This window comes from Cadophora gregata, assembly GCF_030347475.1.
Source record: "Cadophora gregata isolate MNR1 chromosome Unknown scaffold_18, whole genome shotgun sequence".
NCBI lineage: Eukaryota > Fungi > Ascomycota > Leotiomycetes > Helotiales > Ploettnerulaceae > Cadophora > Cadophora gregata.
Window position 1 is genome coordinate 394583 of NW_026695941.1, and position 21732 is coordinate 416314.

General features: G+C 42.3%; 1 protein-coding gene across 1 annotated transcript; it reads left to right on the plus strand.

Moving 5' to 3' along the window:
• Window positions 1-16110: 16110 nt before the first annotated feature.
• On the plus strand, window positions 16111-16796 carry ONS95_006554 (uncharacterized protein). The gene is made up of 3 exons (XM_058500019.1): window positions 16111-16335; window positions 16389-16590; window positions 16649-16796. The coding sequence occupies exons 1-2, from the start codon at window positions 16215-16217 to the stop codon at window positions 16460-16462; spliced, it is 195 nt and encodes a 64-aa protein (XP_058349853.1). The 5' UTR covers window positions 16111-16214; the 3' UTR covers window positions 16463-16590; window positions 16649-16796.
• The last annotated feature ends 4936 nt before the right edge of the window (window positions 16797-21732 follow it).

Here is a 21732-nt window from a genome sequence, read left to right on the forward strand (position 1 = left end):
TCTTTAGCGATATCAATTAGAACTATACTACTGAATAGAATATCTAGAACTTAAAGTAAGTCGGGTTAGTAATCACGTATACTACTACTTTCTAGTAATTCGCGAATTAGATTAGCTAGAATAATAACGCCCTTTAGGTATAGTACTATAAAAGGTTAAAAGATAGAGTAAAAGATAAGATAGTAAGATCAGATACGCTTACTAACTTGTAAGAACTTATTAAAATAGCTATTAAGATTAATAACTAAAACTACAAGAGGGCACTTAAGAAGAAAGGCTAATACTACTCTAGAATATATATATACTAAGGAAGAGAGGGTAATAATAAGAAATTATTCTACTCTTAGGAAATAGAACTTAATATAATATTCTAGAAGCTAAGTTATTAAGGAAAGCTATATAGCAGCGGGCTATCTAAGAAAGTTATAAGTGAGCGATAAGAGAAGAAGCTATACTTTAAGTATAGCCTTCTTAGCTATATAGCTAGCTCTTATCAATAAAAGAAGTCGTAGATAAATAAGAAATATACTAATATAATAAGATATAGCTCTTATAATAAACTAATATAATAACTCGCTGCGATATATTAATATATAACTGTTACGAACGCACTCAGAAGGAGTATCACGTGTGTCTTGGCCCTGAGGCTCGGCAGCATTGCTGCACAGAGAAGCCAAGAACTAGGAACGAAATCACGGGACCATGTGTCACGTGATGGCATGGAGCTTTTGGAACCATAGGGTCCAAGGTTCCTGGAGCCTGGGATCATAGGACCCATAGGGATCCAAGGCTAACGAAGGTTCTATATAAGACTGGCACGTCTGCCATTAGATAGGAGCTTCGTGCTCAACTTCAAATAGTATTCTGATACTTAGTAACTGTCTTCCCGTCTACGTGATACACCTACCTCTCGATCATCAGAGATCAACTGCAGCCTTCTGTATTTACAGCGAGTAAATACCGGACCGTTACAATAACTATAGACGAGCTTAAGGAGAATTATATCTATACCTAGTTAAGTGATTCTAATAATAGTAAGCGAGATTCCGCGAGTATTATAGATTAGCTTAAGTAAACTATTATTAGTACACCCTCTAAGGACTATATATATTAAGATAACGATAGCTCTAGGCTAGATAATAATATAGAGCTAATACTAAGTAATAGCGAGGAGAAGGCCTAGGAACCCGAGTAGACTCTAGAACTAGGGCTACCTTAACCTGAACTCTTAGGACTAAGAGTGAGTAAAACTTAGGAAGTTACCTAAAGAGAGGAGAGCTTATATTAGGTTAGTTATAACACTTACTACTAGATTAATATAGCCACCGGGGTTACTTATTAAGAACTAGGCCTTATTAGCTTAGGGGGTCTACTATAGGAAGCAAGGTATGAAGTAGTCTACCGGGACTATAAGCGTATCAGATAGAAAATAGCTGGTAGCTAAGAAGGATTAATAACCTTTATACAGCACTTACTACTCCAGAATACTATTATTCTTAATACTAGCGCGCCACTAGAGGTAAGCGAGGAATAGGAAATTATAACTAAGAACCGATATAATAGGACATAGGTCCACGTTAATAATAATAGCTAGTACTATTATAAGATATATAACCCAGTAATATACACCGAACTCGGAATAAGGCTCATATATAAGGTTAGCTTAAGCTATAGCAATTGAAGGGTATAGGAAAGTATCCTTAACTATAGCGTATATTAGGAATATTTCTGTATATAGTAACTTACTACTATTAGAGATAAATATCTTATATTAGAGGTTAAAATTAAGGGAGTTAAGCTTTAGGTGATAATAGACTTTAGGGCATAAGGGAACTTTATATCTCTTACTATTATACTCGAGTACTACCTATTAACTAAAGTAAAGGATAAGGGATACTATCTAGTACTAGCGGATAGTAAAGTCGCCTCTAATAGACTAATTAAGGTCTAGACTACTCCAGTTTATATAGGTATTACTAGATACTTCGAAATAATCTAATTCGATATCGTTAGGATTAGAAGGTATAATATTATCTTAGAGCTATTATAGATAGAAAAGTATAATCCTGTTATCGATTAGTAGATAGGAAAACTTAAGTTTAGTTATTACTAAGACTACTATTATCTACCGGGAATAGAAGTAATAAGTATTTAAGAGGTTAGCGCTACTTCTAAGGAAGAGCTTAGATACTAAGATAAGGGTCTACTGATAAAAGATATACTATTAGTATATAAGAAGTTTACAGCACTATTTAAGGAGGAATAAAGTATTAAGGCCTTATTGAAATACTAAGACTACAATTATCGGATCGAGTTAGAACTAGGTACTAAACTAATATTCTAACTACTTAGGGAATATTCAGTGATAGACTTAATAATAATTAAGTAATATATCAATAAAAACCTAATAAAGGGATTTATCTGAGAGTCTAAATCTCCGTAAGGGAGTAATATCTTATTTATAGAAAAAAAAGATAGTAGATAATGAATATATATCGACTACTATCGATTAAACGATACTATAAAGAAGGATTATTATATACTACTATTAGCTAAGGAGCTACAAGATAGACTCGTTAGAGCTAAGATTTTCACTTAGCTTAACCTACGAGAAGCGTATAACCTCGTTAGAATAGCTAAGGGAGAAGAAGAAAAAATAGTATTTCGTACTTGTTTTAGTTACTACAAGTACATAGTTATACCCTTCGGCTTAACTAATATACTAGCTATATTTCAGCGTCTAATTAATAATATTTTATAGCCTTACTTAAACGTAACATGTATATACTATTTAGACGATATACTAGTTTACTCTAAATTAAAGGAGTAATATATGAAAGATATTATAGCTATTCTCTAGAGGCTAGAGGATACTTACTTATTACTTAAACTAGAGAAGTGTAACTTCTATATAGATAAAGTTATCTTTCTAGGCTATATAGTTACTACTATAAGATTAGCTATAGATTCTAAAAAGATTAAAGTAATTATCAAGTAAACAGGGCTTATAAATATTAAAGAAGTATAATTATTCCTTAGGTTTACTAACTTCTATAGGCGATTCATTAAGGATTACTCGAAAATCGCTAGGCTACTCACGGAGTTAACTTATAAGAACAAGGAATTCTACTAGTCTAATAGCGCACGAAAAGCGTTTAAGGCACTTAAAGCAGCTTTTATCGCAGAACTAGTACTTATTTCCTTCACCCCTGATAAAGAAATATATATAAAAACAGATTCTTCGAACTACGCTATTAGAGCTATGCTTAGCTAGCCGGGCGAGGATAGAAAATAGCAACTAGTCGCTTACTATTCGCGGAAACTATTACTAGTAGAACTTAACTATAATATATACGATAAAGAGTTACTAGCAATTATAGACGTAGTACGCGAATAGAAAGTTTACCTCGAGAGCGCTACTCATAAAATATAAATCCTAATAAACTATAAGAATCTTATTTACTTTATAACTACTAAAGAATTAAACCGACGCTAGGTTTAATAGTATAAAACACTCTCTATTATAAAACTTCGAATTTCTTATATTAAGAGAACGGAAAACGCTAGGGCCGATGCCTTGAGTAGGAAACTAGAATATCTTATAAATAAAACTTATAAATCTCATACTATACTACAAAGGGATAGTAATTTACTAATAGTTAATTACTAATAGCTAGCCTTAATAGGCTAGGTCACTAAGAAAATCTGGAAGAACTATACTAATAACCCGGTTATAGCTAAATAGAAGAAGTAGCTAAGCGAAAGATTCTCTTTTACTTTAGATAGCACGCTTTTATACTAAGGACGAATCTATATATCTACTAAGGATAGGATTAAATTCGTTATACACTAGTATAAGCTACTCGCTTATAAATACTAGGAGGTAGCTAAGACGCTATCTAAGCTATCTAGGGAATACTACTTCCTAGGAATAAGGAAAGTAGTTAAAGACGTAATAATATCATGTGATATATATATCCGGAATAAGGTATTATACTATACTCCGTATAAGCTTATAAAGTTACTAATAATATTACCTCGCCTATAGAAATTAATTACTTTAGATTTCGTAGTTAAGTTACTACCTTCGAAAGACTTAGTTATAGGAATTATATATGACTTGATCTATGTAATAACGGATAAGTTTATAAAGTATATGTATATAGTACTAGTACTTAGAATATAAGACGCGCCTATGATAGCGTAGGTATTCCTTAGAATAATCTTTATAAGCTATAGAATACCAGATAAGATTATCTTAGATAGAGATAAGCTCTTTACCTTAAAGTTCTAGAAAACTCTTATCGCGCTTTTAGGAATAAAGTAGAAAATATTAATTGTATTTTATCCTTAGATTAATATATAAATAGAACGAATTAACTAGATAATAGAGACTTATCTTCAGTGTTATATAAACTATAAGCAGGATAACTAAGTGTAACTACTCCCACTTACTTAGTTTATATATAATAGCGCGGATTAAGAGACTATTAGAGTATCACTGTTCTACGCGAATTATAGGTATAATCCTACGGTATATAACCTATTAATAGCTAGTTAGGGTACCGCGTAGGAAGCTATACTACAGGTAAGTAAGCTTAAATAGCTCTATAAAGAATTATTAGCTGATATTCTCTTTATCGCGTAGAGATCTATGATCTACTATAATAGAAAGCGTAGTATAAGATTAACGCTTAAGGAGAAGGATAAAGTCTACTTACTTAGAAAGAATATCGCAATTAAACAACTAAGTTATAAATTAGATTATAAGAAGCTAGGACTATTCAGGATTACTAAAGTTAAGGGACTAGTTAATTATTAACTAGCTCTATTAAAGATAATAAATATCTACCTAGTATTCTATATATCTCTCCTTAAACTAGTACCGCCAGGAGCACTGCCGGCTCTTATTACCGAAATACAACTGATTAATCTGAACGCTAAATATAAAGTAGAGACTATTCTCGACTATTAGTATTTCTATAGTAAAATAAAATATTTAATCAAATAGAAAAGGTACTTATAATCAGAAAACACTTAGGAACCTAAATCTAACCTCCACTGCCCTAAGCTTCTACAGGAATTCTATTAAAGAAATCTAGGTTTACCTAGAAGGAAAGAGACCTAAGGTCAGGGACTAGGCCCTTAGAAAAGGACACTAGGTAGGCGTTAAGTTTAAAGGCAGGGAACTAAGAAGTAGGATTATTCTTAATAGGCTTAAAGGGAAGCGTTAGAGAGCGAGTAGAAGTTACGGTTTTTCTTATCTTAAACTAGTATATAAGTTATTCAGGAGTGAACTTCTTAATATACCCTGAGGTATTATAATTATAACGCTTTAAGTAAATACACTTAGAGTATCGTTTTAAAATAAATAAATCTAGGAAGTAGGTATAGGAAAAGCTATAGTAGAAGGAATAAGGCTTTACGAGTTACGTAGCACGCTTAATATAAAGCACGAGCTAAATACTCTATTTTTTCTTTATCTAGGTAACACTTAGTTTCTTTATAATACTAGATATAATAGATAAGAAAGATAGTTATTAGTAACTATTAATATCCCTTAAAGTTATACTTAAGCGTAGGGACTACGCTAAGCTAAAAGGGGGATAGTGTTATAAACCCCTTAGTGCTACAGTTTAGTTAGCACTTATATGCTAATAGTACTATCAGTAGTACTATAGAGGTATTAGTACTAACGAAGGAGCAGTGCTATTAATAAGGTAGTACTAACTAGGGAATAATATAAGATAGCGAGTAGTACCGCTATACACTCACGCTTAGTAGTAATAGTTACCTAGATTATAGTAGACGATAGGTTATATGATAGATCCCTGGATCCCTAGATCCTTTTATAAGGGAACAGATCTAAGGATCTAAGGATCTAGTATCTCAAGGGATCTAAGAAGAATAAAGGTTCTATATAAGACTGGTATATCTACTATTAGATAAGAGCTTTATACTCAACTTTAAATAGTATTCTAATACTTAGTAACTATCTTCTGTCTATATGATATACCTACTTCTCGATTATTAGAGATCAACTGTAGCCTTCTGTATTTACAGCGAGTAAATACCGGACTATTACAGAATATAGCCTTAGAGGCTTTTAAATCTCTATCTGCGAGTACTATAAGTGCTCTAATCGATCCCTTTACTCGTATAATAAGTGTAGGTAAAGAACCTTTAGTAAATATAACTTAGCTTCTATTTGTAATTAAAGACCGCTACTAATAACCTGAGGTAGTATATAATAATAACTACGACCCTTTTAAGCTATTAAGAGATGATTTAAAAGCAGACTACTCTCTATATTCTTTTAGAGAACTATTGTTTGACGATAGGCCGGTAAACGTGTTACTTTTACCCTGAGGCTTTATTCTTACACTTGTAATAAGTATTTTAAATCGATCGTAGCTCTAGAAAGTTGACTATACTCTAGTATAACCTAGGAAAAGTAAGAAACACTCTTTTTAGGCGTGTAAACTATATAAGCTACTTCTTTTATCTGTACCCCGAATACTAATAGAGTTAGGTCACCACGATTCTTAATTTGCTAAAAACAAGACTATAGTCTTTAATAGTAACTCCCTTAAGAACGTAGCATATCATATAGCTCTAGAGTATTAATTAGACTAAGATAGAGATATCGGAAAGCTTCCTTCAACTGTAATTCAACTTATATAAGCCTCTAGTCCTATGGGAGATAGTTACAAGTATATTATACCTTTCTAAGAGCTAGAATTCAGGAACGCCTTTATTAAGTAGGTAGTAATAGACGATATTAAATACCGTAAAGCCTCCTCTAAATACCTTTGTTAAATTATTAAAATTACGAATATTTAAGCTCTTAACACGTTACCTACTTCTTATTTAACTTCAGAGATCTAGGTAACTCAGAGATTTAAGTACTTCAAGCCGCAGATTATATAAGACGTTATAGAAGCTTAATTAAAAGTCTCTATATCTTTTAATAGCTAGGGATCACTCCGGGATAAGATCAGTATAGTTACAGTTGTTCTGTATTATATAAATAAAAAAGGAGAAGCAATTATAGTACTAGCTAGCCTGCTAGAGCTTCCAGGCTATAGAAAAACTAGTGTTAGTAAGCTAGTTCTTTTCTAGCCTCTCCCCTTTGCTAATTAAGTATAGACTAAGCCTCTGTTATTCTTCCTCTCCTTCAACGATTCGGAATCAACGAATATAACTTTAGTTAGTTTATCCTTAATAACGCGTCGAATAACGATACTACACTCTTAAAGCTTTTAAAATCACTTAATTTCAACCTGAAATAACGCCGGCTTCGTTATATAAGCTATATACTTAATCTTATCGCTGAATAATACCTATTTAGTTAAGATACATTATCTTTTAAGGCTAAATTTAAGAGGGCTAGTCCTAAAGGAAGGAGACAACTTTAGAGGTCTCGCGGAGAGCTTAGAAAGCTTTATAACTTAGTAGTACATATTATAGCCTCTGGAAAGCGTGGTATAGCCTTTAATAGCTTACAAGATAAGTTTAATTAAGGTAAGGCCGCCGGAAAGAGATAGAAAGTTGTTTTAGATAGTAGTATACACTGGAATTCCTTATATTCGATAATTATACGCGCTCTAGCTCTCCGCGAGGCTCTTAATACTTACGCTATTAAATTAAGGGTTTCTAAAGATACTCTCGATTAAGAGGTGTTTTAAGAAGATTATCTTAATAATAATAAATAGGAGACTCTTTAGCTAATAGCAGAGTACTTAGAACCTCTTTTCTGTCTTACTAAAGCCCTCGAAAGTAACCCTAATCGATTCGACCTTACGTTATTATCTCACGGAGCTCTTTAGGAGTTATTACCTCTTTTTAAAGCTCTACTCTCTTACTTTAAGGTTCTAGAGGCTAGCGCGAAAGTAGGTCGATTTAACGGCTACTGAGGTATATAAGAGTCGATTACACTTATGTCGTGCACCTGACGCACCTGAGGCACTCCCTAAGGCGCTCCAGCCAACCAGAGGCTGCTTATATAACTAGAACTCCTAGAGCTTCCTCTTATAGGGGAGCTCTAGAATACCTTAATAAATCAAGACTTTCACACTATATGAAGCTCCTCCCTATAGTACACGATAGTTAAGAGCCACATTCGCTTGTTTAAGCTACTATACGAGTATACTACGTAGTACAGGTAGAGTTGCAGGTAGTGTTGAGAGACACTCATACCGCTACTTGAAGAACTCCTTCAAATACCTCCCTGAACTTCCCGAAATACTCTCGACGCTATCAGTTCTGTGGAAAGCCTCTCTGATATGTCGACGTACCTTTAAGACGAGTCAATTGAACACGAGGGCGATACTCTCGATCAGAGAAAGCAGTGGCCCTAGTGGTAGACGACCTTCTGGTACTATGCCGAACTTAAAGGAATCTGGAGATTTGTTAACCCCGACGCCGACGACGTTGGAAATATCGTTGAGTAACGACCGAATCTCCCGAGTATCGATAATTTCATATAAGAGGAGACGAATAGTCGCCTCAGTAAGTGGACAGCGTTGTTAATATAAGCCGACTTAGATTTGCTAGCGAAATGGAACGCTGCTACTGCTGAGGAAAGAGAGAGTATAATAGAACCGCCGGCGTCTACAAGTAAGCCCTTAGAAGCTAAGTTTGAAGATATCAAGGTACTCTGGGAAGCTCGAACAAAGGAGTACTCGAATAAGCTAGCTGAATGGACGGCGCTCAACAACCGTATTCAGAACCTCTTCAACTAGGTAAATAGTACTATCAGCTAGTCTATTCTAACTGACGTAATCAATGATAATACGGCCGAGGGCGCCGCAGGACTACAAGCACTAGTCAGGTCTATTAAGCGTGATATGGCACCTTCAGACGCGGTAGTGCTGACCTCTGTTATTTCGGACTATACTGATACACTTAGCCTGCTGACACGTCAAGACAAGAAGTCGCGAATTAAACCTCGCATATGGTATAAGCTATAGCAAAAGAACTTCCGTCTTATGAGAGCGTATAATATTCCCGATATATAAGGAGTACGTAGTATGCGAGCTTTCCTGAACGTAGTGTTAGTTTAGTCAGAGACTTAGGCCGCTCAAGTACTCGCCGATATTACAAGAGACGATACTCTGGGACGTCGGCACAGTATAACGCTGGAGGAGTACGGTCTGGCGTTTGCGGCGAATATGGAGGAGCACTACCGGAACGGAGGCAAGGGAGCTAATAGTTTCTACACCACGCCGATGCTAGGTAGTCGTTCTGATACAGGAGGCTCGCAAGACTATTCCGGAAGCTCTCGGAATCGCTCCTGTTCAAATCAAGGAGATAGGAAGACTGACTGCCCCTGTGGAATCAGATACCGGCACCCTCTAATCAAGTGCTGGAAGCTCTGTTTCGCCTATAACGGCTTTTAAGCTGACGGCATGAGATTCCGTCTAAATGACGAGCAAATTAAGAGGATTCGTGAGACTGTCTAGGCACCTGAGTACGTAGAACTACGCCGAGAGATCTCTAAGGAAGGCTGGACTACTGTCTCTGTAGCTCAGATTACTGGGAAGAAGCCTGGTAAGGACCGAGAACTGTCGTCTTAGCAAGCTAAAGGGAAGTACCCCGGAAACGTCAACGCAGCTACCATTGATTCAAAGCTCTTGGACCTTGAAGAGACGCTCGGAATCTACGCCGCGGACTTTATCGACGTTCCTCACGCACTCTTAGAGAGTACCTTAGTTGACAACTGCGGCGCCTAGCACTTAGTTAATCACGAGAATAAGCTGGTTCCAGGTTCCTTCAAGAGATCAACTGACAACGACTACATGGAAGCTGGAACGCAACGAATTCTAGTGGTCGGCAGAGGGAAACGAGTGTTTAAGAACTCCTTAGCTAGGCTGAACGGTCTAAATACTTAAGACCTGTTACTTGACAACGTCGCTGTAGTCCGTGATTTCCATGTTAATATTATCTTAGAGGCGTTACTAAAAGACGCCGGGCTATGGTACTCAGGGAAAGATACCACTTTGCGGTACGGGGAGGTTCAGACGAGCGTAGTTGTTAGACAGCTAGTTTGAAAGTTCAACCTGACTTTCTTTAAATATAAGCCTTTCAGATACTCTTGTCGCTCCTACAACCTAGTGACCTTAACACGCACGCCTATTATAATGTACCCGACTCTGAGTCGTAGCTTGAATAGGTAAGGTTTCCAATTGTCAAGTCAACCACTTAAGGAGCGTTCCGCAACTCCGCAACTATGGCACCTACGCACCGGCTATTTGGGAGAGAGTGCTCTACGGGCGTTGCTTAAAGCAGGGAGAGGCGTATAATTCGACGGAGTATCGAGAATCCAGTGTAAAGACTGTGCTGTCACACACGCTGGAAACGTCACGTCAAGACGGGAGTCAGAGAACAAGGCAGCTAGGCCGTTCTACCGAATCCTCTGGGACTTATTCGACTTTGACGTAGGTTATGATGGCACTCGCTGGCTACTTGTTATCAAGGACGAGTACAGTGGGAAGCTCTTTGGCTACACGTTACTAAGTAAGTCAGCTAGCCACGTTATGCTAGTCTTAGAGAACTTCGAGCGTTGGACTAAGCGTTAATATGGACTGTCAGTCTGTGTTATTCGACATGACAACGACACCTCAGTTATAGCTATTCGAGGCACGTCAAGGTACGAGGAATGGACTACGAGAGAAGGGATAGAGGTAGAGAATCCCCCGCCACATACCAAAGAACCTATGGGCAGCGCGGAGCGCGCAGGACAGGAGATTATCACCAAATCCATCAAGATGCGCGTTCAGGCGAACCTGCCGGAGAAGCTTTACCCAGAGGTATGTTATACGGCAATCTACCTTTATAACATGAGTCCTCTCGCACGCCGAGGGATGAGGAGTCCAAATCAAGTACTCTAGGAATGGTTTCGGAACTATTTTCGGTGGTACGATCCACTGATAGTGAAGAAGCTCTCAACTGACTTGAGACCTGACTGGAGTGGAGTGTACGCGTATGGGGCGCGTGCATATCTAGTTACAACTAACAGAGAGGCCAGAAGGAATCACAGAGGCTTCAAAGTCAGCCCCAGGGCGCACGTTGGATACTTAGTTGGTTATGTTGCTTCCAACTTATATAGGATCTGGGTGCCCCAGCTACGCCGTGTGGTGATCACGCGCAACGTCCGGTTTAATGAGACGACGTTCTATTCCCCTGAGAAAGAGAGGAAAGTCGGCTAACCTACCTCTACTCTAAGGGAGCTTGTCAAGGACCTGGAAGAGAACGTCGTCGCTCTAGACGTGGAGTACGGCATCAGTAATATTACCGACGCAGTTGCAGCGGAACATACGGCTGAACTGAACGAAGCTGCATTTAAGGCTGACGTTAGTGTTAAGACTACTATACTAGTCGCTGAGGAGGTACTAGAACTAATAGATATTACTCCGACAGAGCTTCCACGAAGCTCGGGGGTAGTACCAGAGGTACAAGAGCCGATGGAGGTCGACTCGCTAGAGCTCCCTCAGACCTCTGAATTACCCCCCTACGAGAGTCAGACCTCGGGGGTGGAGAGTAACGACATAGTCCTTTATAACGATAACTTCGCCGATAGTAGTAGAGATCTGACTCCTTACGAGAGGTTAAGTCGAGGCGCCCCGAGAGATACTAAAGCTGCGGAGACTAATTATCTCTTGCCCCAGCACCGGAGGGACGCTATAAGTGGTAATGATACCGGTCTAGGTATTGAGGAGGCGCGCTAACGAATATACCCTTAAGTCGTATTACCTAGCTGACGGCCACAAGACCTTAAGCAACAGGTCACCAAGCTTCTAGAAGCTCCTCCCAAAGCGACAGGGACTGAGTTTCTACGGGCAGCTAGAAATAGCCGCTAACAGCGGCGAGTAATAGAGCGTGATCGAATCCAGGCAACTCAGGAAGCCTGGAGAGAACGTGAAAGGCTTACCGCACGCGGCCATTACTCTACAGTAGTGGCTCCAAGACAAGACAGCTACTCGCGCCTTCAAGAGTTTGCCACGACCTTCTGTGGTAAGACTCCGACGCGAGCTGGTGGCTACGACACTGTCACACTTCACGCAGTAGTTTCAAGCGCCGTGTCAGATGTCCGAGTAGAGGCAAGAGCTTCTAACTCACAAAACTAATATCAAGGGAAGCTCCCGAAGCCACCTAAGAACTGGAGGGAGCTGGAGAGTCACCTATACGGCGAGCAGTTTAAGGCTGACGCGGAAAGGGAGATATCAAACTTGGAAGCTCGAGACTGTTGGAGACTGATTCCCAGGGAAGACGCAGCTACCTTACCGATTCCCTTGAAGTGGGTATTTACCTACAAGGTAGATTCTATAGGACAGCTTAAGCGTTGCAAGTCTCGGATTGTAGTGTGAGGTGATATGTAAGACGACTCCACGATATTCTCAACCTACGCGGCTACACTCGCAGCGAGGTCGTTCCGAGTCGTGATAGCACTAGCGGCTCAATTCGACTTGGAAGTGAAGCAGTTTGACGTAATTAACGCCTTTGTTAACGCAAAGAGAGACCAGAGGAGCGCCTCAGTCTCGTGTTTCCCTCCGGAAGGCTGGAAAAGACCAGGAATGGTAGTGGAAATTGACCGAGCGCTCTACGGCTTAAGAGACTCACCTGCACTCTGGTACGGCGACTTTGCAAAGACACTCAGCAAGCTAGACCTGTCTCCACTCGCGGAGGAGCTATGTATCTTTACAAACCAGCATAGGACTGTCTTTGTAGCGTTCTACGTCGACGATATTCAGGTCTTGTATCATATCAGACACGCCGAAGAGGGCCAGACAATCATAGACGGACTACACGAGGCGTACGAGCTGATAGTCCTAGGAGACGTGGAATGGTTCTTGGGAGTACGAGTAGTACGGAATAGGGAAAAGAAGACAGTGTCTCTCCTGCACGATATCTATATCGAGAAGATAGCTTAGAAGTTTGATATAGTAGACGGGAAGTGCCCTAGCACGCCTCTCCCGTACTACGAGCTAGTCAAGAACCTTGGTACAGCAACTTTCAAGCAAATCAAGGAATATCAAGAGAAGGTTGGATCAGTGCTATACACAGCTATTATGCTCCGGCCAGACGTCGCCTTTGCAGCCTCTTAACTGTCACACTTCCTTACTAACCCAAGCGCGCTACACTTGGAGGCGGTCAATTGGACTATACGATATCTGTTCGGCTCAAGATTCCTGGCTATTGTCTATAGTCAGAAGGACAGAGAGACACACCTTCTTGTTGCCTCAGACGCGTCTTTTGCAGACGACGCTGAATCGCGTTGTTCCTCCCAAGGATTCCTGATTATGCTGTTTGGAGGAGCTATTGTTTGGAAAGCCTCCCGACAAGACACTATCACTACTTCGACGACCGAGGCAGAGCTTCTTGGTGTAGAACGGACTGCCAAGGAGGTGATGGCGCTTCAAAGGTTCTTTAAAGAGCTGAGGCTTGATGTGGGAGCTCCGTGGAATATATTCTGCGATAATAAACAGACGATTCGGCTGATAGTTGAAGAGAACCAGCGAATCTCGACGAAGCTTCGGCACGTCGATATACAGAATATGTGGCTACGACAGGAGCACAAAAAGGGGAGTTTTCAGGTGACGTATCTCCCGACAAACGACATGCCAGCCGACGGCTTAACCAAAAACCTACCAAGGCAGAAGTTTGAAGTGTTCGTCGCTCTTTTGAACCTTCAAGACTCTCGAGCCGATATCGAGAAGCTCGCTTGAGCTATACAATCTATACAGACACTTTCTTTTGTCACGTTTCCTTTACTTCACATTTGCAGTTCTCAAACGCCATTAGAGAGGAGAGAAGAGGTAGAATTGTGGGACCCGATCCCAAGCTGCTACTTCGGGGTTGCAAAGCCGCGCCAAAACAACGCGAAGAGTGAGGGACCCGATCCCAAGCTGCGACTTCTGGGTTGCAAAGCCGCACCAACACGCCAGCCCGAACTACAACAACAAAGGGGTAACGTTCCCAAGCTGCCACTTAAAGGTTGCAAAGCCTATACCGCTCACTGAGGAGGGAGGAGAAGGTCAATCAACCGCCGGGCAGCGCCGGCCATAACGTCAACCTCCGCCAAGGCAGAGGCACGCAAGGCCAAACGCGCCGCGGGGGCGACGACGGCAGCTCCCGCAGAGCCGGAGCCCATTCCCACAGCGCCAAAAACAGGGCGGGGGGGGGGAACAGCGGTCTCTCTGCGGAGAGCAGAGGCGGGGGTGGGGGTGGCGGCTGATATCAACAGTTAGATGACGTCTGAAATCTGCAAGACTACTATTACGACTTACGGACGGCGGCACGGATCTCATCCTCATCCTCATCCTCGTCCTCCTCGGCCTCCAAGGCCTTCCGAATAGCGGCCCGGCGGACTGTGAGAGCCTACATATATCACAGAGTCAGCCTCGCTTAGCACTTCAATATCAACACCTTAACACTTCGTCGTTCTAACACTACAACATAAGGAAACACTTACGCGTGTGCCCTCTGGGAGGGCCCGGGCTACCAAGTAGCCGGCGAAGAGTTCGGCGGCACGGGCGGGGGCGGCGACACAACCCGATTTGTTGTTTTTATAACAACAAAAACAGCGCGAAGCTGTCTCTTCGTCGCGACAGGGGTCGCCCGGCGCACCCCGCAAACCACCGCGAATGCAGTGGCCGCAAGGCACGGCACGGACGGCCCCTGCCACAGCGGGGCGGCGGGCAGGAGTTGGTGCTGGTGCTGGTGGTGGTGATAGTGATGGTGGTGGTGGTGGAGTGGCGGCGGCGGGGGAGCTGCGGCGGCCACGGGCCTATTTTACAAGTATCAGCGTAGTTCTGACGATTCCTTGTAACGCCAACTACGTCGGAATCTTCAAATCAACAACTTACGGTCTTCTTCTTTGCTGCGCGAGCAGCGGCGAGGTTGGAGGCGCGCGAGGCGCGGGCGGCGCGGGAGCTTTTGGCCATGTTTGCTGATGTTGCGTCGAAGTTGTTATTTAAGGAAAGAGCGTTCCGGGGGACCTACCTGGTTTATATATTCAGAGCTACTAGGCGCTTGAGACCTGACGCCGTCAGTTGGTATCAACTCCTATTGTGGTTCAGGTAGTATTGTCTGCACTGTTTACGTCGCTTCGCTTACTATTGTAAAGCTAAGCGAGGGGGTGTGTCGTGCACCTGACGCACCTGAGGCACTCCCTAAGGCGCTCCAGCCAACCAGAGGCTGCTTATATAACTAGAACTCCTAGAGCTTCCTCTTATAGGGGAGCTCTAGAATACCTTAATAAATCAAGACTTTCACACTACATGAAGCTCCTCCCTACAGTACACGATAACTTACTTAGAATAAGATAAAGGAGTTCTATAGTAAAACCGATATCTCTCTTGCGTAGATAGCAGCTTTAGTTCTTTACTTTCGCTGGAAATAGTAGTATTTCGACTAATAATAGACTAGAGATAACGTATAATATATAAGGAAAGGGAAGGCGTCTTTACAGAAGCTTTAGGAGACGGAATATAAAGGAGAAGCTGTTATACGAGTAGAGGAAAGAACTCTAGAGCTAGAGCTTCTAAAGCTATATAAAACCAGTTAATTAGAGAGGCTAGCACCTCCTCTTACTAGCATAACCTTTATAGTAAGAACTCTACGACCTTTAAGCTAGAAAGACTAATTAGCCTTATATCTTAAAGAGCCTCTAATAGATTAGCCTCTTTTGAAGTATTAGCGTTCAAAGTAGGTCCAGTGGCTATAGCTTACTAAGATAGCCTTTGATTTTTTATATATACCTGCTATAAGCTCTAAGTATGAGCGTGTTTTCTCGTCTTATTCTATACAAACTATACTACATAGTTCGAGGTTATTAGGTCAATTGCTATAGTATTAAGAGTGCTTAAAAAACTAGTAAAGAAGGGGGATAGTAGAGCTTATAGCGGCATTTAATACAGTTGATCTTAGGAGGGATTTTTAGTATACGTCTATTTTTAGAATCAGCTTTTAAGTAGCTTTTAAGCTCTTCAGTTAAAGCTATTAAGCTGTGATTTATACGTAAGCTAGTTAGCTCAGCAAGTTGCTTAGCTGATAGCTAACTGATTAGCTGATCGGCCACTCTGCCCAGCTTACAAGATCTAGCCTACCTCATCGAACTTTTCCCATATCATGTCAGAACTCGGGGCATCGGAATTGAGCAACTTTTCAACAAGATTGGACTCTTCTTTTCCATCAACGTGAACCCGGTTGGCATGGAAGCACTTGGCTGGAAATTCATGGCTATTTACTGCGGTTGGCTCGGAATCGAGTTTATTGTCGTCTTTCTTCTCTACCCAGAAACGCATGGCAGAACCTTGGAAGAACTGGCCTTCTGTATGTGCTTCTTACCCTAGGAGCTCAAATCAATGCTAATGTTATGGCGACAGTATTCGAGGACAAGGAGCTTGCTGATAAGGCAGTCGAGGCGGTCGAGAAAGAGATTCATCACGATGCAGTCTAGGACATGGAGGCAGTTTCAGTAGTTCAAAAAGGGTTCCATACTTCAGAATTCTCGTAGCTAGGCATCTGAATTTATCTTGGTGATAAGGCTCATTCATGGCAAGCTTCGTATTGAAAACCGTGCCGTCTGTATGCGCAGGCAGAAAGTCGATGCCGATTTGCGTCTGTGAACTAATTGTAGCAACAGAACGTCAACCCTACAGTAGTCTGGGCCGGAAATGCATAGAAAATCTGGAGGTCTGAGGAAATACAATTCCCTTTCCCAGTATCGATTGAGGCAAATGGCGATATTGAAAATTTCGGCGACCTCCCCACACACGCGTGCGCTAGCAGCCTACCTATGGGGTGCGGTTGGAGGTGGCCGATTCTGGTGAGGTCCGCGACTTCCAAAGTACTATGTTTTATATAGTACTTTGCTTACAGATTCCGAAGCGAAAAAGTCCTAGGTATCAAATTGTTATTTCTTGATAGTTTTTAAAGATAAATCATAATTTTCGACTATAATATACTTCTTAATTCGAGCGTCGTAAACTAGTCTTCATATCCTGTACGCCCCTCATTCGGCTATTTCCAAACGCACCCGATAGCCTACCTACCTTCGTACAGTCTTTTAGCGTAGAATAGACTAAATCTAATGGCATACACCAGGTTATTAGTGAGTCAAGATACTGGAATCGGGATAGGAGGACTGGGAACTCTCAAATCCGGTAGCGGCATTTAGCTCTGCGCAACTTATTTCTAATATATAACGAGACAATCAGGAGCCTGATACGTACGACCATAGGCTGGTGAGAAATGGGCATCCCGTCCGCTCTGCCATACACAAGCACCAGACCGGTGGATTAGTAGTTGGGTGGGTGACCACCAGCGAATACCCACTGTTGTACGTTTTTTTTGCCCCTCTTTTCTTTTTAGCTTCCCGATCTCGCATTGATTTCTCTCTTTGATTCCCCTGTCTTTCTTTTTCGTTGTCTTTGTATTCTGGCCACCACAGCAATCAAGGCTCTCAGGATAAAGTCAAGATGTATGTACACTTATGATCTGAGGGACATTCGGCTGTAGCAAAGATCTCAAGTTTTTTTTGGTATAATGAAGAAACCCAACAGCTGAACGGCGTTCCCATATCACAAGCCAAAGCTAGATCGGGGTGGTGGGTCTACCTTCCATTATTACCTCTTAGACAATGTAATGTCTCAAAATTCCTCTCGACATCGTAGGCGAAGACGTAGGTGAAAGGCGTAGTAGAGTCGGGTTTTACAAATGTGTATCATCCGGGTTGAGGATACCACTGGCGAAGTGCTCTTCATTCTCCCACCTGCATCTTCCAGACTCAATTTCTTCAACACGATCGAGTGCGGATTGAAACACTAGGGGTGAGCCTCGTAGCATTGGATTCTAATAACTGTATACTTGGTTCCATCTAGCTACCGTCCCTCCCACGTCTTTCCCTAAGGTTATATATTTGGCAAGCAAGCAACCAACCTGTGATCCATCCCCGTAGTTCAAACCCCCATTCTATTCAAACAAATCCATACACACTAGGAAATATACCTCTTTCCATCCTTCCATCCATCTATTGAGCACCCATCTCCATCTGATATCCAAGACGCATATGCAGATCCACCATCCATATACAATTCCCCCTCCAAATTTCAAAACCCAGATCACCAGTCCAGACTCCAGCAACCCAAACGCCAACAATCTCCCAGTCCCAACGCCGAATCATATGTAAAGAAATATATATGTATGCGACATTTTGCCGTAATAGTGAGCAAGGAAAAAGGGAGCAGAAGGAAGGATCCAGGATCCTCGTATTTTCATCCTTTGGGAATGTCCTTTCTTGAAAGCGTTTGTATGATGAAAAATTGGTGGTGTATGTGTTTGAGCAAGTGCTGAAATATTGAGGGAGTTGAAGCGGAAGTGTGGTGGTCGATTGATATATATCGTTTTTGCCTGCCGATGAGGAGGGAGTGCATGGGACTTGAACACTTGATAAGAACTCCTCGTCCCGACAAAATTGTCGAGAGATGTCACCTCAGGCGGAATTCAGCAGATACGAAAACCCCTTCATCGAACTTCCGAAATCTCAGCGTTCATCTTCAACACCATCCCCCCTACGCCATGTTGTATCATCCACAAGTGACGACAACTCCAACAAGCGAACTTCCCTCCCAGAACACAACTCCACCTCCTCTTCCCTCCTATGTTCCTAATCTCAAAATATACCTCCCAGGCATGGTCCTCCCGCTGTTATCGTCCTTCCAGATCTTCACAAAAGCAGCAATGCCGATGCCTACGAAGAGCAGGACGATCATGCCTAGTACCATGGGGAGAGAGAAGAAATCGCCGATGGCGGAACGTTTCTGGATGGTATGGTGGAGGAGGTCTCTGCTGTGGAGGGAGAGGGATTGGACGGTTGGGAGAGCTGGCATTGTGAGGGTTTGGTGTGTGAGGGTGTGGGTTTGTTTAGAAATGTTTGCCGTGATGAGGACTGCAAAGATTGGTGTTTATACGAGATGTGATGATTGGTATTGTATGAAGAGACAGTGTATGGAAGTTTGAAAGTTTGAAAAACGAATGACTTTTATCTCTGCATCTCCAAATTTCAAAGAAGGCTTAGATCGCTGCTCTCCTCGGGGCCAAGGTCATCTTTAACCAAAGGCGCCTACCGAAGAGCCTCGTACAGCCTGCATCAAAATCCCAACTAATCCCACTATGGGAAATTACGAACCTCTGATTCTGGGCAACGGTTGAATCTGAACTCCGCGCTTCCAGTCCATACACCAACCTCAAGCATCTACACTGCGCACCATCCCCGCCCACTCGCGAATCCTGTGTTGCTTCGAGACAAACAGGGAGGGAAGAATGGCGTTCTCGCGTAATTGGTGAATCAGATGCGTCTGTGTACGAAGCGAGCTTTGTTGTGCCGCACTGGGGTGTCAGGGGCTCACGAATGGAGCTTTTATGGGGCAGATAGCCAATGAGAGGAAGCGTTGTACGAAATGTGAATAACATTTGAAGGTATTTTTAGAGCATCGGACCATCGTATCAATTAGTTCTGAGATTCCAGAAGCTTGATTGAGAGGTGTGAGATCGCAAACGCTTGAATGGACATTTCCATCTTTGGGCTCTCGAAATATGATTGTTAAAATCGTTGGATAATGTGATTACTTCGCCTCATCTCATGCATATGGCAATTCGGCACATTGCTTCTTGGCCAAGAGGGAGAGCTTGGCTTTGCTGTACAATACAGTGTAGTATTGCGGCTCAGAGGGGCTATGTTGACCACGGGGGAACTGCACAAGTTAACATGACGCAGAAATCGTATCATCGAGAACGTGAATTAAGGTAAGTCGGAATATCGGAATGTAAACACACCGTGCGGGCAGTTTCTGTAGGCTGTTCGACTTCTCCCGGGGGCAGTCGTCAAAGAACAATCAAAATGTTCAACTTTTCGTACTCGCAGTGCTTGATATCACATCCGGGTGTGCAAATCCGAGTTGTTGATTTGCTGGATGAAGTTCGAAAGATCCGCTTTCTTGCTTCTGTAATCTGGCATAGCATTCTGGGTATGGGAATCGGTGCTAGCTGTAGTGGTGCACTGTTGGCGATGGGATGAGGTGTTGGTGGTGACAACTGGTTCTTTTTGTTTCTTCCATCCGAGCCTCTACGCTTCAAATGAAAATCGCAGATCAAGAACTCGAATTTGCGCGCTCATAGATCCTGGCAGCAAAGCGAGGGCTTGCTTCATTATATCAGCATGAATAGGTCCCGTCATCACTGCAATCGACTAGTATGCTGGCTAGCCTGCTTCTTGAAGGGGAGGAGTTCTCGAGAGTGTCTCAATCCAACAACAACCAAGTACGAACTGTAGTCCACAGCATCCAGGACACCCATGATCGTGGCACAATCGACCGTGTATAATCTTTCATCTCATGATGGAGGAAGGGGACTACTGGATTCCAGTCTCAACCAGGCTCGACGCGCAAAACACAAACTCACGAACTGAGAGAAACACCACACACCACAGGAAGACCTACAGGCTAGAAGCGTTCTTTATCTTCTTGCAAGGCAAATCTGCGCATGGCTTGCGGCAACGTGGTTGCTGATTTTGGACTAGACGTTGAGCTCGTCGACGAAGATGAAGTCGTTCGATGGCTTGCCAGGTGCGTTGCTGGTCCGAAGCACGTAGCAGTTCTTGCCAGTATTCGATCATGCCAGACAGATATCCAACACAGTACATGAATTTGGTGGGAAATAATCATAAGTAGAGGAGATAGCTGCAGAGGCACTCCGATGACCGCCCGCAGAGAGGCAATGGAGGCAGGAAATGGTGGCTAGGAGGAATGGTCGTTTGTGTGAAGTTGGATCATCGCTGTTAGATGGCAGATATTCGATGATGATAAAGGCTGGAAAGACACTCTTGTGTAAGGAAACCTGGGAAGCATTATTCTTGACATCGGAGTTCAGCCTGTGAGGAAGGAACACGAAATTGGCTGATTCTGTTAGGAGGGATGGGAACAAGCTTCAAAGGTGCGAGTGTGCGAAAACCTTGAACGGCAAGAAAAATTCCGGACTGGCAGCGAGAAGGCTTTACAGAAGCAGCAATCCGTTCAGAGCTTGGGAAAAATGACAGGGAAATGGGAAGCCGGACTGAGACGACGTTTCGAGAGAGAAAAGGGGCAAAGCAGGTGTCTTCCGTTCTTGTCGTCGATGGCACCGATTCAACGAAGGAAAGAGCTCTCTAGCCAAAGCTTGAGAAGTTCTTGCCCTCGGCGGAGATATTCATTGACTCCCGCTTACTGCAGGAAGAAGATTTTCTGATTGCAGAGAAGATTTAGATCTTGGTGCTAAGTATGGCCGAGAATCCAGCCTACGGCACAGCTTCGATGCACTGTGCCGTTGTGTCACTTTGAGGAGGCTGGTAAACAATAAATATTTGTCTCGATTCGCTTCCATTATCATAAGATCAACGACGCAAAGACTGTTCTGAGTAGGTTTCTGAGCCGCCCCTTGATCAGATGGTGACAACGCAGAGAAAAACCAACACTTCTCGTCATTTCGCTCGACCTGTTTGTGCAGAGTCTGGCTTGGACTTGGAATAGAAACAAGACAAGAATCTCGGATACTGAAGCTGTCCGCCAGTCTGATGCTGTTGGCTACCTACCTCCGGCGAAATAGAAGGCCCGTCTACCTACCCTACCTCATGCATCATATGTACTTACCTTGGTTTAACCACGTCAACCAAGTATTTCTTCATATCAAGACCCG

What these genes read in the sequence shown, in the direction of transcription:
- ONS95_006554 (XM_058500019.1), top strand. Translation starts at nt 16,215, where the DNA reads ATGGAAGCACTTGGCTGGAAATTCATGGCTATTTACTGCGGTTGGCTC. An exon ending in CTTGGAAGAACTGGCCTTCT is followed by an intron (nt 16,336 to 16,388) that starts GTATGTGCTTCT and finishes TTATGGCGACAG; the next exon opens with TATTCGAGGACAAGGAGCTT.